The sequence below is a fragment of the Pundamilia nyererei genome, unplaced genomic scaffold, assembly GCF_000239375.1.
Source record: "Pundamilia nyererei isolate P.nyererei 1_Seehausen unplaced genomic scaffold, PunNye1.0 scaffold00058, whole genome shotgun sequence".
NCBI classification, from domain to species: domain Eukaryota; kingdom Metazoa; phylum Chordata; class Actinopteri; order Cichliformes; family Cichlidae; genus Pundamilia; species Pundamilia nyererei.
This window is the reverse complement of record NW_005187459.1, coordinates 1,641,911-1,656,591: the sequence shown is the minus strand read 5'-3', so window position 1 is coordinate 1,656,591 and position 14,681 is coordinate 1,641,911. Positions and strand designations below refer to the sequence as shown.

At 39.1% G+C, this 14,681-nt stretch overlaps 1 protein-coding gene across 4 annotated transcripts in view; it reads left to right on the top strand.

Annotated features, from left to right (window-relative positions):
* Window positions 1–14,681, top strand: part of LOC102195400 (protein EFR3 homolog B) — a 28,855-nt gene that overhangs the window by 6,133 nt on the left and 8,041 nt on the right. For all 4 annotated transcript variants that reach the window (XM_005734417.2, XM_005734416.1, XM_005734415.2 and 1 more), the window contains 5 exons: window positions 4,271–4,347; window positions 7,099–7,226; window positions 7,886–8,036; window positions 11,235–11,356; window positions 11,717–11,866. In XM_005734417.2, the coding sequence (XP_005734474.1) occupies window positions 4,271–4,347; window positions 7,099–7,226; window positions 7,886–8,036; window positions 11,235–11,356; window positions 11,717–11,866 (628 nt within the window). The remainder of the gene's footprint in view (window positions 1–4,270; window positions 4,348–7,098; window positions 7,227–7,885; window positions 8,037–11,234; window positions 11,357–11,716; window positions 11,867–14,681) is intronic.

The window sequence follows — 14,681 nt, the reverse complement described above, 5'->3', positions numbered from 1 at the left end:
TGCTTGCCTTTATTTTTCTTACTTCCACGTGCAGTTTTGTCCTCCCTTCTCTCCATTTCTCTCTCACCCTAATGTGGAAATGTTAAGCTGATATCCTGGGGGAAATGGAGAGTGTAATCTGTTAATGTACCGGCCCATTGTTAGGAGGATAAAAATAGATTGTGATTGGCTGGCTTCTTCCTGTGGCGATTTGAAGGATGGTGACCCCCCACCCTTACATGTGTGTATATATCCACTCATAACTTCATGCTGGAAGATTGTGTAGCTTAACATCCAATTAGTAGCGATAGATGTTCACCTTGTCGTTGTATTAGTGTTAGAGCTACAAGTGATTTATTGTTCCTGTGTTTCAAGCTCGTCAGTGTGTTGCTCACAGTGTTTGCTGTGTAGGTTTTATTCCTTATTTGAGTCTGTGTGGAGGAGCTCGGTGTCCAGCCCATAAATGTGTTGTCACCTTGCAGCACAGAGTGGGTGGATGTCGTGAGACCCCCTGCTTTGTGCTTTTCACCACTGTCGACCAAATCATTGTGCACCCACTTTGTTTTGCCTTCTAAGTTTTTTTTTCTCCCTAACTAACCCATCATTAGCAGAAGCACAAAACAGCCCTCATTCCTTATAACAGAAACTGAACACAACTTTGAAACATCACAGGAATTTCTGTGCCAGCAAATCAGCTGGAGAAATTTCCTCAGAGAAGCGGTATTGCAGTACACACATTACAATTAGAGTGCAAGCAGAATATGTAAATGTTTTAAATGGCGGTAGTTTAATTTTATGTTATAAAGACCTGTGGGTGTAATCGGCCCCTTTGAGCCACTTTCATCAAGTTTGTTGAGTTGTAGAAACAAATATGCTGTTTGGTGTCGTTACAAAAAACTGTTCAGCTGTCAGTTGATCTAACACTGAAGTAAAGAGAACTGGTTACAATTTTTTAAAAAGGAGGGAAAAGGCAGAATATATCCAAATGCTGCACCACAGGTGTGTGAAATAAAATGCCAATATATTACATAATTTAGTTTATTTAGAAATGACTTTCCCCAAAAATTTTTATGTGCAGCTGACAGAGAGGACAGGACAGATTTGTCCTGGACAGAGCAGATGCAATAAGTAGCACTAATCTGTGACTCATTCAGCACATCTCATTTCACCTCCCCCATCACACTCCCATCTCTGTATATGTCTTTCTCTCATTCTCCTGCCCATTCTCTGTCTGTCCAGTACCCTTTCTTCTGGAGACTAGGGACCCACTGTATTTTTTTTATTAATTCAGTGTTGACTCCTACACTCATGCCCTGAGCCAATACAGCAAGGATGTGAACAGGAGGTGGATGGAGTTTAGGTGGGTGCAGGAAGGGAGGGAGAGTTGCAGAGGCCTCATTAGTGTTTGAAGTGATAGAGGAAAGAGAAGAAGTGCTACGAGTAGACTCACACTTCCCTGAGATGAGCACATGGATGACAACTCCTACCGAGTTCAACACAACTTAGAGAGCAGACACGAGTCTTGAAAAACGTGCTTTTAGTACTCAAAGTGATAACTTTATTAAAAGGTCTATTAGGGACATCTTATCTGTTCTTGCAGCTGCCTTGCCAGGCGTGGGTCACTGATAATGTAGCAGAAGGCTACTAAATGTTGATACACAGCCTTGTTGCTCGGTCTAAATGACGATCTCTATAGCAGCAGTGCTCAGAAGTCTAAATAGTCTCAACACTCATTTTCTTTCTTTCTTTTTTTTTTTTTAAATACTGGAAATTAATTTAAAATGTTAAATGTGTTTGTTTTCAAAAGTTGGTTGGCCAAAAATGCAAGATAAGACAAAGTGTGTGAAAATATTTTGTTTTTAATTTTTCTGTTGTTATACTATGTGACTTTGATATGTTTGTGCTTTGAAAAAAAACCCCCCTCATGCATGCACATCTCTTGGGAATAAATCATTTTCCACCCAAAGCTTTGCTTTTGTCTTGAGAAGGGACTCAGCGTTAGGGATAGCATCAGTGACTCAGGTGCATTGGCTGATGTTTGTTTCCTTGATTTTTACAGTTTGATGATTTATTCTTGAGCGTGGACTGTGCATTTTGTTATTTTTGCCACCTGTTGTGCCAATTAAGTTCTAGATTGGATAGTCCTGTTTCTTTGGGAGTACAGGTGTCTCACATTTCAGGCTTGAAAGGTGTCCATTTATAATTAACTTAGGTAATGCATGACCTCTTCTCACACATATTTGACTTCCAACAACGTCTTGTGATGGGAAGTTTTTCAAGCAGCAACACATGTCCCAATGAAGATGATTGCTTACACAATTAGGTATCATTTCCTGTCATGATTGTACTAACAAAGACACTAGGGATGAGGGAAAGAATTGATACAACATGGTATTGCGATATCTTGTGTGGTTATATCGTGGGTGTTACACACTCATAGTTTGATATCAGTGTTTGATATTTACCAAGTAATATTTTAATACGTTATTATACAGATATGACTCGTTATGAACAAATATTGAAGAGTGCATAAAATCTTTACATTTCCCGTCTTTGTCTTAATAGATACGTTGCTAACACCAAGGCATGGTGATTATAATCACTTATATTTATTTAACAAGGGGAAATGTTGTCACGTCCAAATAAATAGGCTTTTCTTATTTATTGGATTTCACAAAGTATTTTGCAAGTCATATTTGTCAGTTCTGGCATAGCGTGAGAGTGTTGTTGATGGTGTTGTTTGAAGAACAGAAAATAGCTTTTTTGGTAGTAGTTTAAAAAAAATGTATTACCTTGGTGTTGAGTTGGGAGATGGTCTATAAATGGAATGGAAGCCATTATTGCAAAGGTGTAGCAAATAGACCGCTAATAATGTTGTCTGTGTGCTCAGAATGTTTTTTTTTTTTTTTACTGCCATTTCATGAGACGTTGCTCAGTCTGTGTAACAGCAGCAACAATAATGATTAATAACCACTTTTTAATTTAAGTTAAGAAAAGGGAAGAAGATGACGTTGGGAGAAAGGAAGGGCAGATGAAAATCTTTCTTAGTGCACTGATTTTCTTTTCTTTTAATAAACGTTAAATACCTCCTGTCTCTATTTGTGTCAGAGAACCATTCATTACTTGCCTGCAATGCTGACTGCATTATGACCTACTTTTTTCGTCTAGCTTTATGACTCTAAAACTCACACGGTGAGTTTAAAGGAAGTAAGATGGGGGGGAAAAATGCACGTATGCTTCAAAGGTGAAAGCGTAATTTGGGAATTTTGGAGGGTGTCCCTTTTTCATTTTCACAGGGTCTCCCTTATGACTCATCACTGCTGAATTCCCTCAACCAATCATGTCAGCTCTCTGCCTCTCTGCCTGGCTTGCTTTCTCCTCAGTGCAAAGTCAGAAAAAAAAATCACTGTTCACAGTTCGTACTTTGTGCTGCATCATTCTCTTTAAGGCTGTCTTGACTGAGAGAAAGCGAGGTGTGTGTGTGTGTGCGTGTGTGTGCCTGTTTCATCTCCGTGGCATTGCTGTCACTGTAATTGTCTGGTGACCACATTCCTTCCATATGTTGGTGTCCTGAAGTGTCTTTCCACAGAATCGCCTTGATTTGACGTGTGTTTTGTGACATAAAGTTTCGGTTTGATAAATCTTTTTAACGCTAAAAACAAAAGTTTGAGTGATTATGCCATACCCGTACCGCATGAAGTAGGCGTGTTGTGTGTATAGGAATTTCTTTAAAAGCTGACATGAAGTCACCTTCTACTGTACACATTTTTTTTTATTTGTCTCAGGCTATACGTATTTGTAAGTTCATGCGTTTATATTTATGTATGCTGCTAAATTAATGATATTACAGCCTGACTATTGTCAGTTGACAAATATGAACAAATCCATTTTGTCCATTTTCCTGGCTGCAGTTATGTTTTTTTTTCTTTCTTGCCGACAGGTCAGTATGACTTCTGTTAAAGTTAATGTTTATTTTCTGTAACTTATTTTTCTCCAGCTTTCAACCATTACTTCTGTTGTGAGAGCAATAATGTGAAGTCATTAGTTGCTGAACTGGAATGACTTTTTTATTGCCCATTTGTTGCAGTGTTCATTGAATCGGTACCGAAATGTGGCTGATTTGAGACTACCTCATTACTTTGGCTGACAGAGTGCAGACTAATACTACTACCAGAAAAAGAAAAAAGGAAAAAGACCTGATTTATTGTATTTCTATCAGTCATGCTGCACAAGCCTAATTGAGCACTTCTCTCTTGTGTTTGTTTTTCCTCTCCATTTTCTCCTTCCTCAGGGGTTTGTGGCTGTTGCGGGGCACTCAGGCCTCGGTACAAGAGACTGGTAGACAACATCTTCCCAGAAGATCCAGAGGTGAGAAGTGACTCTTTCTGTTTTTTTATTAATACCTCATGTTGTCAAAGTCAAATACCATTCGTCTACATAGTGTAGAGTTACATATAGAAATCATTTGGTGCTTTCGTATCTGTGGATAAAAAATAACTGGGGTCATTGTACGTTAAGGATAAAAATTGAGCTTTGCCAGGTTTAGCTGGTAGGATCCATCTGTGGTCGCTTTGCTTGCAAATATAAATAGTTATGGCAATTTATATTTAGGAGGATTTATATTGAGCTACTGCCTTCTTCAAAGCTCATCTTTCCTACCATTTTTCTGATTTACTGAGATCTGATGCAGATGACTCATAAAGGGAATTAATCTGGGCTGAGACGAAGAAGCTGATTTGCTCTTCATTACTGCCTCAATGCTGCTGCAGTAACCCACTTTACCTTTTAGATCTATGGTCTGCAGTACAGCGGCATAGTTATACTTAACTCTTTTTCCCCCCCTGCTTTTTGTCTCTGTGCACCTGCTTATTGTGCTCCAAAATGAAACCTGCAGTGGCTGAGTCTGTAACTAATGGTGCTCCAGCAGATTAGGCATAATTAAGGAGTCTGATAATGTTGACTTGAAATTGTGTCACATCGTGTGAGCATGTGAATGTGTGTGTATATATGCATTTATTGAAATACTTGATGGTAAAGAAGTTAAATATAGCAATGTATTCTTAGGTTTGTATGTATTTGTTTTCTTTTTTACTTGTCTTTGCTAAAAAATAAATTTGGAAAAGAATTGAGGTCCTATTTAATTTGTAAATGTGCAGTGGCTGGGTAGTGAAACTGGAAAATTCTGAAATGTAGCAACCAAAAAAAGCTACTAATTTCACTGGTGCTTTTTTCTGTCTTCTCTTAAAAATTGTGTTGATGGTTTGGATGAGAAGCCATGTTTGTAGGTAAACTTAACAGTCAAACTGGTTATTGCTCATTAAACTAATTTCAAGAAGATGGTAGTTGGTAGCGCATTCTTCGTACGCAGGTATGACAGCAGATGTGCTCTCTTAGATTGAATTCATATATATAAAAACAATGACTGCATCCTGTTTTTGTGCATGCTGTGACATTACCACTTAGGCACTTACATTAAAAGGGGCATTGTTATTGTTCATCCTGCTAAAATGTGTCCCTTGGTTAGAGACACATCCCCAGCTAACTGTGAGTGAGTTGTTTTGAACATATTGTGATGTGCTATTTTTTTGTGCGTGTAAATGGCAAATTATATGCATAACTTATAACAATAAAAGGAACAATTATGTACAGGATGCTTGGGTTGTATAAGTAGTTCCACTGGTGCTCATGTCTTCATCACAAGATTTATCATTTTACAGAGAGTTACCCATTTTCATTTATACAGTGTCTATGAAAGTAACTTTTTTTTCTGTTAATGTGGGTACAATATTGAGAAAAACAAATTACACCTTCTTCCAGTTCTAAGGTTTTATGTATCAAGACAATAAAAATCATGTTGTCTTAAGTTGTGGAAATTTGCTAACACAAAGCAAAGAAAGAAAGACACCAGCAATTACCTTGGAGAAGTAATGAGAATGAAGCCATTTGCCAACAGTTGGAACTTCATCATTGTACAGGAAGAAAGATTATTCGCAAGTGGAAAGCTTTCAGGGTGGTTTCCAAACTTCTCAGCAGTGGATATCGTATCATCTCAAAGTCAGACTGTCAGACACCCCTCCTGCAACCTCCCCCCGCCATCTCAGACTCTAGCAAATTTAAATGTTAAAGTTCATGACAGCACAATTAGTAAAAGGTTGAACAAGTATGGCTTGTTTGGCAGGGTTACCAGAAAAACGCTTGGTAACCCTCTCTAAAAAGGACATGACAGAACAGCTTATGTTTGCGGAACTGAATCTGAACAAACCATGCGACTTCTGGGACATGACCTTTGGACAGACAAGACCAAAATCAAGCTCAAACACCTCATACCAACTATCAAGTGCAGTGGTGGAGGGGTGAAGATTTTGGCTTGTTTTGCGGCCAAAGGACCTCTGCAGCAGTCATTGAGTCAACCATGAACTATAGTATAGCAACTAAGTATTCTAGAGTCGAATATGAGGCCATATGTCTGACAGCTAAAGCTTGAATAAAACTGGGTCGTTCATCAGGACAATACTCTCAAGCACAGCAGCAAATCTGCAGCAGAATGGAGGAAAAGGAAAAGTATCAAGGTGTTGCAGTAGCCCAGTATAAGTTCAAAGCTCAACTTGATTGAAATGTTTTGATGGGACCATAACAGATCTGCGCTTTTATAAAGACAAGTGGGCCAAAGGTTGTCAGGGACTAAAAACAGTTGTGACTTTTAAAAGCTACAGAAATATGAGGTGTACTTTTTCTTTTTTGTAACACACCGCTCATGTCTTGTCCGGATGTGTAAAACCTTCAAATTTTATTTCATTCACTCCTTTCTTCTTTTTCTTTTTTTTTTCTTTGGTCTTGTCCGAATGTAAGTGAGATCTCAGAGGACTGTTGGTGTTTTTAGCTCTCTCTTCCCCCAGACCAAACTGAAGAGCAGTAAAGTAGGTCAAGGGGAAAAGTAGGAGTTAAAACCTGATGATCTAGTTATACTCATTGATTTGGGTTTTTTAGAAATGAATAGATTTATATTTGTCACTAAACACACACAGTTGCATTAGAGAAACATTTCTGGAACAACAATTTTATAAATTATTATCCCCAAAAGTGTCCCACTTTTGCCGTCTCCCTCTGTCACCCACCTAGGATGGTCTGGTCAAGGCCAACATGGAAAAGCTGACATTCTACGCCTTGTCAGCTCCAGAGAAGCTGGACCGTATCGGAGCCTACCTGTCTGAGAGGCTGTCAAGGGATGTGGCTCGGCATAGATACGGGTGAGCTTCAACTGTAGTCTCTTAAACATTTGGTGTTTGTGCGTCTTTTGTGTTTATTCTTTGCCACATATCAGTTTATTTAAATCTAGCACAACTGAAGCTGTAACATAAAAATTCTGGGAAGATTTTGAGGTGGCTTGGCTGTTGGTAATAGGAAAAGTGGTGCTTGTAATATCCTTTCATCAAAGAGATTTGTTCTGATCTCTGCATAAGATCTGAGCTTATCAAAGCGCTTAAGACTGTGCTGTAAAAATCCTTCTTTGTATTCTGCGTGCGTGTTCTTGACCCTGTTTCCTCGTTACATTCGAAACTCACTGTCACTATCTTCGCAATATAACCAACAAGACATGGAGGAAAATGGGTCTGTTTTTAATAAAAAAGAACACGATTGGTTTGGGTTATGCGTTGTGATGTGTTTGTTCAGTCTGCACTTACTTTATATTCCAGTGAAGTTGTTTTTCTCTGAGCACCCTGCAATGATTCTCACAAATGCAAACAGCCTGTACAGATTATATTTACACTTGGCAGAGTCCAGCTGAATATGCTCAGTCTCCAGAGTTTGTCTGGGAAAGCTTATCTTATTTTGATTTCTTGCAGGCACAGACTACATTTATCTTCAGGGTTAAAGTGACTCTCTATTCTCTCTTTTTCCATTCCAGGTATGTGTGCATAGCCATGGAAGCCCTGGACCAGCTGCTGATGGCATGTCACTGCCAAAGCATCAACCTGTTTGTGGAGAGCTTTCTGAAGATGGTGCGCAAGCTTCTGGAGTCAGACAAACCCAGCCTGCAGATCCTAGGAACCAACTCAGTGAGTTTCCAGGATTTCACTATTGCATTATATCAGTTTGATGACTCCCATTGTTTATAATGAACCACCAAAAACAAACAAACAATCAAAAAAAGAAGACTGGTAGCTGCATTTCTCTGTCAATTTTGCTTTGTGGAAAAATAGGTTTGCATACTTGTCTTATATCTACAACAGAATTAAGTGCCTGTAGTATAAAATAGTAAAAGTATGGAAAACAAATCAAGGGGTGCAATGTTGCTGGATGTTAGTCCTTTCATTCAGATTATATTATTGGATTTTAAACATAGACACTTCTTTAGTTGATTTACAATTTAATAATCAAGAAAACTTGCCTAGCTATAATGTGTTCTATCTTTTCAGACACAAGTCAGCTGTTTTAGTGATATAAATTTACAGAAATGCTCTCACACCCAAGCTGTTGGATGTTAATGTGTCTTAGTTTCTAAGCTTTCCTGCTGCAGCAAATACTGCCCATTTGAGTGGATTTAGAGGTATTATCTGAAATTGACAGGGTGCATTTACTTTCCTGACGTGATGGTAAAAGGCGAGAGATGTTAACCTTGAGAGAATACTGTGTTGAGAAAGATCAGAGCTCAGGGACGGAGTGGTAGGCAGAGAGAAGTGATGAGTATCTTCTGATGTGGGAAGCAGCTATCAGCACTGTCTGCTGGGTCAGGAGAGGACACGTAAAGGAAATCAGATTAGCTTTAGACTATACGGCCGATGCTCTGCAGTCATCTGTGCAGGCTGATGAGACATGCTAGCTTGTCGCTGTCATTCTGTCTTGCACACATTTATAAACCCAAAAACACAAATACAAAGCCTGACACACTCAGCAAGTAGAAGAAATTTATCTATACACACAAAATAAAATTATATAATGTGTGTGTGTGTATGTAGAGCACATGCCTATGGGACAAAATCAGGCCCTTCTTAAAATTTAATCTGGCTGCCAGGTTGTAGCTGTGACCTGCATAGCCCTGTGCACATGACAAACTAAACAGACCTCCTCCGCACCCGCAAGTTAAAAAGCTTCATATGATAGAATGCTTAATGAAATGGAAAATTGAATCTAAAGACAGTTTCAAGTGAGGCCAGAGACTGAGTAGCTTACCTCTTTACTGAGTTTAAAAAGGCCCGTGTATTAATTTACCGTGAGACAATTTCTGTTACCAAATAATATAATTTGCAATGTTATTTTATGTTTGAATTCACACACCAGCAAAGACATGAAGACACAGAACAGAACCTTCAAAAAGTCACTGAACTGAAAAGTACTTTGAAACTCCTCCATGATATGTTTTGAGTACAATCTCAAAGTGATGAGGCTTGAAAGGGAAGTCTAAACTGTATGGTGCAGGTAAACTGTGCAACAAAGATCTTTTCTTTGTTATTTTAATTAAACTTCCTCTCCACCTGTCAAGCTGTGGTGTTCAGACCTGTGAACTAGGCTAGGTAAGACTTCCTGACATATGTGCAAAAACAAAATTAAAGTTTTATTGCATCAGGATGTATTTTGTTGTATTAAATGTGCTCAGTACTGCCAGTAGGTGTCAAATTCAGGCTTGTGAAACAGGTTGTTGTTAGTTGGCTGTATTGTACCGTTCTTATAGAGCCATAAAGCTACGTGCACACTCATCACACAAGGCTTTGTGACTAAAGGCTGGTCAATTGTGGACATTCCTGGTTCTGGTTGCCTAGGTAACTATAATTTATTTACTACGAGGTCATATGTCACTCATTGGTAGCTGCTTCAGTCACTCCTCTGGGAATAAAAATGTTTATCTCTGTGCCCCCCTTCTTTTCTCACACACACGCACACACACACACACACACACACACACACACACACACACACACGCTTTGCATCTCCAGAGGTTGTTTTACCTGTAGTTGCTTGAAGTCGCCAAATGCCCTTGGCTTTCTGTGACGCCTCCAGTGTGGACATTGCTTGAGATCTTCAGTTGTTCATTCAAAACTATATTTCAGTACATAAATGACGCTATACCTCTGCATGGTATACTAAGCACGAGGGCCCCGAGCATGTAAAAGTTCCTGCCCTAGTTCTGTGTGAATCACACAGAAGTGACACCATGTGTACAAACTGTAAACTACATTGAATTGACATAAATTACACAAATATTAAGACCAGCCAAAACCATGAGCAGCTGCCATACAGCTTCTGACTGTCTTTGTGTGCACAGTGTAGCTCATCAGAAGCAGGTCAGAGTCAGAGAGAAATGAATTAAAAGGAAGATTAAAGAGGTTATTACAACAGGACTCAAACTTGGCCAGATATTGTTGCACTCTGTTTCTCTGACTAAAACCTTCACTAAACCTTGTACTCCTGAGAAATCTCTAACACAGCCCTGAGCACCAGACCTATTGATTGTGTCAGCCTGCTTTTATTTCTTTGGAATCTGTGATTGAGATGATGGAGGTTTTCTCTGTTTTCTATTGCCTCTGGTTTTGGACACTATGCTAAAATTCTATAACTAACTGAAAGCAATAAGAAGAGTTTCAGCATAGTTGATACATTAATACCTGGAAGCTGCCCATCATTACTGCCAGTAACACTGGGCAGCTACCAGGAATCAACTGTGGCAGTAAATTGCTGCAGCAGCTGAGCGGCTTCACAGGAACTGTTATCGGCTCGCTTCATTTAATTTGAAGCGAGGATACTTCAAGGATACTTCATTAAATTTCAAAAACCACTCCATGCACTCATTCTCTACACAGGAAATGATTCAGCAAGGACGTCATTAGATGCTAATTTTCTTTGTGAGCGCTACACTTCTGTGTTACTTTGCATGGCATAATTATGATTTTCTGTATTGACTTTTTATGGTGTAATTCTTGATTCACATGATCTGGCTTGATTCTAAAGAAATTCACTTCATAATCTATTAATTGGAGAGTCGTGTGAAGCTAAATGTCAGCCTGTTTACTTGGTGACATTTTCTTGCCCAGTGGGATAGCCTCCCTCTGCCCTGTGTTTTTCACTTTTAATCCTGTGTTAAGAGAGCTCTAGTTTGGCTTTAATTTAGCAGATATGCACCACTCAGATCTCAGGTTATTGGGCTTGGGCTTTTTAAGGAATGGGCATATTATTGTAAATCTTTTAGGCTGAAGTGTATCTGTATGCTATTAAAACTGGATGTCTTTTCCCCCCCCTGTCTTACCTTCTTCTGTCGTTAGTTTGTAAAATTTGCCAACATAGAAGAAGATACGCCATCGTACCACCGCAGTTATGACTTTTTCGTGTCCCGCTTCAGTGAGATGTGCCATTCAGGCTATGAGGACCCAGACATCCGCACCAAGTACGTAACAGAGACGCTCGACTGCAGTAGAGATGGAGTTGTTAAATAAGTGCTATTCTGAGTCTACATGGGTAGTGTTTATTTTTAGTTTTTATTCCTTTTTTGGACATTTTCTTTTGTACACTTTAAAAAAAAGAAAAAGAAATCTTAAGTCATTGCTTTCTATTGCTGAAAATAGACTGTAAAATCGTTTGACAAATCAAATATAACTTTGACATGGAAAAAACAAAAGAATAAAAAACAGAGCAATTCAAATAACAAAGCTAGGTGCAAATATAATTTCCTAAATATGGTTACCTATTTATAGGCCGAGTAACCAGTCAGATGGTTTCTGTGTGCGTGTGTGATTGTTGCTGTAAGGATCCGCATGGCAGGTATCAAGGGTCTTCAGGGTGTGGTGAGAAAGACAGTCAATGATGAACTGCAGGCCAATATCTGGGACCCTCAGCACATGGACAAGATTGTCCCCTCTCTGCTTTTCAACCTGCAGAGTGGAGAGCGTACCGAGAGGTGAGTGAGTGCAAACAATAAAATGCAAATGTGGATTACATATGCAGCAGAGTAGATGTGCTCCATTAGCTTTTCAGTGTAACGTATTATATTAAACATTAACCATTAACTTCCTAGTACCTGGCGTCCACACATGTGGACATCACATTTTGGGTTATTTAGACCAAAATACTCAATTTTGCTCTACAAGGGCCTGATATCCACTTACGACGACATTATACTGCTATTGTTCTATCAAAATTTTAAACGAATATGTGGCTCTCATTTTTCTTAGAAACAAAAATTAGGTAAAAAAAATATCTGGTAATTCTTTGTTTTTACATTCATCAGGACCCAATCAGCCCAAATATCAAAGAGAAATTAAAAATACATGCTGTGGTATAATAACTAAGATGAGGCTTTTCATAGTGCTTAACTGGACATGTGAACTTCAGTGTAAGCGTTTCATAAAAATCATCTGGTCCATACCACTTCTGAAAATTGAGTATATGCAACCTCAGATGAACAATAATATATGACATATTACAGTGTGCTATTGTTTATTTAATACAAATTAAGCCAAAATGCAGAAGCATTGTGTGAAAAGCACCCTTATTGCTTTCATAACAGTTAAGAGGGTAAGTAGCAACTAGCTCCTGCTAATAAATTTGATTATTTGCTCATCAGTGAATTTGAGAACCTCTATAAAGGCAGTGGTTTTGGCAGTCTGCAGGACTGAAGCGTTTGGCTGAGAGGGGAAGTTTTTAGCAGTGATCTTAGGTAAGTAATTGCTGCCACCCATCAATAAGGCCATATCCAATCAATTTGAAGTCCATCCTTCCACAGTGAGAAAGATTATTCACAAGTGGAAAACATTGAGGACAGTGGCCAATCGTTCCAGCAGTGGACCTCCCACCAATTTATTCAGCCAAGCTCAGAAAATCTGCAAAAAAACCTAAAGCTTAAATGTTGAAGTTTATGACAGTGCAAGGGTTACCGGGAGAAAGTCTTTTCTGTCTAAGTTGCTCACAAAGGAGCTTAAACACACCATTTAACGTGTGGAGAGAAATTTGTTGAGTTAACAGCAGCTAGTGTTGACCTGCCTGCCTTGGATAACACAATCCAGATACACGATAGCCAACTGGTGTTGTTTGTCTCACATTAGGCCATATTTGTCCTGGCTGTCTAGCCAGCGATCACCCATGTCATTCATCATCACTGTCATCACCGACAGCTCTGTTTCCCCTTTTGGACATCTGGTAACCCACCCAGAGCAGCCAAGAACAAGGAAACTAAGAGACGTGGTTCAGATTCCAAAGAGAAAAGGAGTGAATGTGAAAGGAGGAAAAAGCATGCACAGAAATATTGCAATGGGTGAAGAATTAGAGCTCACAAACACAGAGGTAGAGGATGCCAGCAGCAGTCTGGAGTTTCTCTCTCTTGGCTGTATTACACATACTCAAATTCACTTTGACGTCAATGCCGAGATCTGAAAGTTAGGAAAGCAAAGAGGTAGGGCAGCAAAAAGAACATTGGGAGATCTGGTGAAGGATAGATAATGGAAATTAGAGTGATAGAAATGGGAGAGTTATTCAAAGACGGAGACAGACAGATTTATTGCAACAGGGAGTCACATTTCATTCTCAGCTTCTCTCTGCTCTGTGTGTTATCCCCCTGCTGTGCATCCTCATTTCCTCTCACACTGGGTCTAGCTTGTCATTACCCACAGCAATCAGTACAGAGCCTAATTACCTTACAGATGGTGGATTTTCAAATCACGTAAAGATCAGCTTTAGTCAACCTTCTGACAGCTGGGACTTAGTTTGGAAAGTTTATTGATGCAGATGACAGAAGCTCTCTGGACTTTGTTTTGTGTTTAAACTTCAAGAACACATGAGGATTGTTTTTAATGTATGTAGTTGCCTAAAAAAAACAGAAGCTTGTTGTTCATCTGAGGTATTTTTCACATAGACTCATAAACAGCACATCTGAGATCAGGTAGCTATAGCTAAGTTCGCTTTTTCAAATACTGGTGATGCAAATTTGTGTTCACAGCAGATGTTTACTGGAGAGAGATTGCGCGGGATGAAACAACCTTTTTCTGCCACAATGCTTTGTAACCACTGAACAAATAAAAAACTTTAAACAGCATGATATTTTTTTTTCTGCAGCTGACAGAAAATATCACTGAAAAACCTCACTGACATCAGCTTGTGTGCTCTTGCTAGTTTAGTGCCATCGCCAGTGTGTGATTGTGTGTGTGAATGGGTGAATGACTGAATGTAGTGTGAAGCGCTTTGGGGTCCTTAGGGACTAGAAAAGCGCTATACAAATGCAGGCCATTTACCATTTACCATTTAGTGTGTTTTACTTTATTTAATTTTTTTTAATTTTTGCGTATTTTAGTTTTGAATACAAAAGATGGGGCAGGAACTCACATTTGCTCCACGGAAACAGCAGGCAAGATGAAAGAGTTAGGCTTTGAATAAATAATGTCATCATTGGTGGACTACCCGAGGCTAGTCAAGACCAAGATGGAGCTATGGCGGATGTTTTTAACTATACATGAGAATGAAAAAGGGCTGGACACGAGAGCGAGAGACCACACGATTGACATGAAACGTTTGCGTGTACAAATTTGGACACAGTACGTAAATGCGTCAAACTGCAGACAAACTGCAGACAAACTGCAGACAAACTGCAGACAAACTGCAGAGGGTAAAGTCAGCACAGAAGCACAGCTGCAGAGATTCAGCCGTACAGACTGTGTTTGTGTAAGAAATAGAGCATTTGTTGAAATGTTATTATATTAAGTTAATTTCAGTGCCTTGCCTGT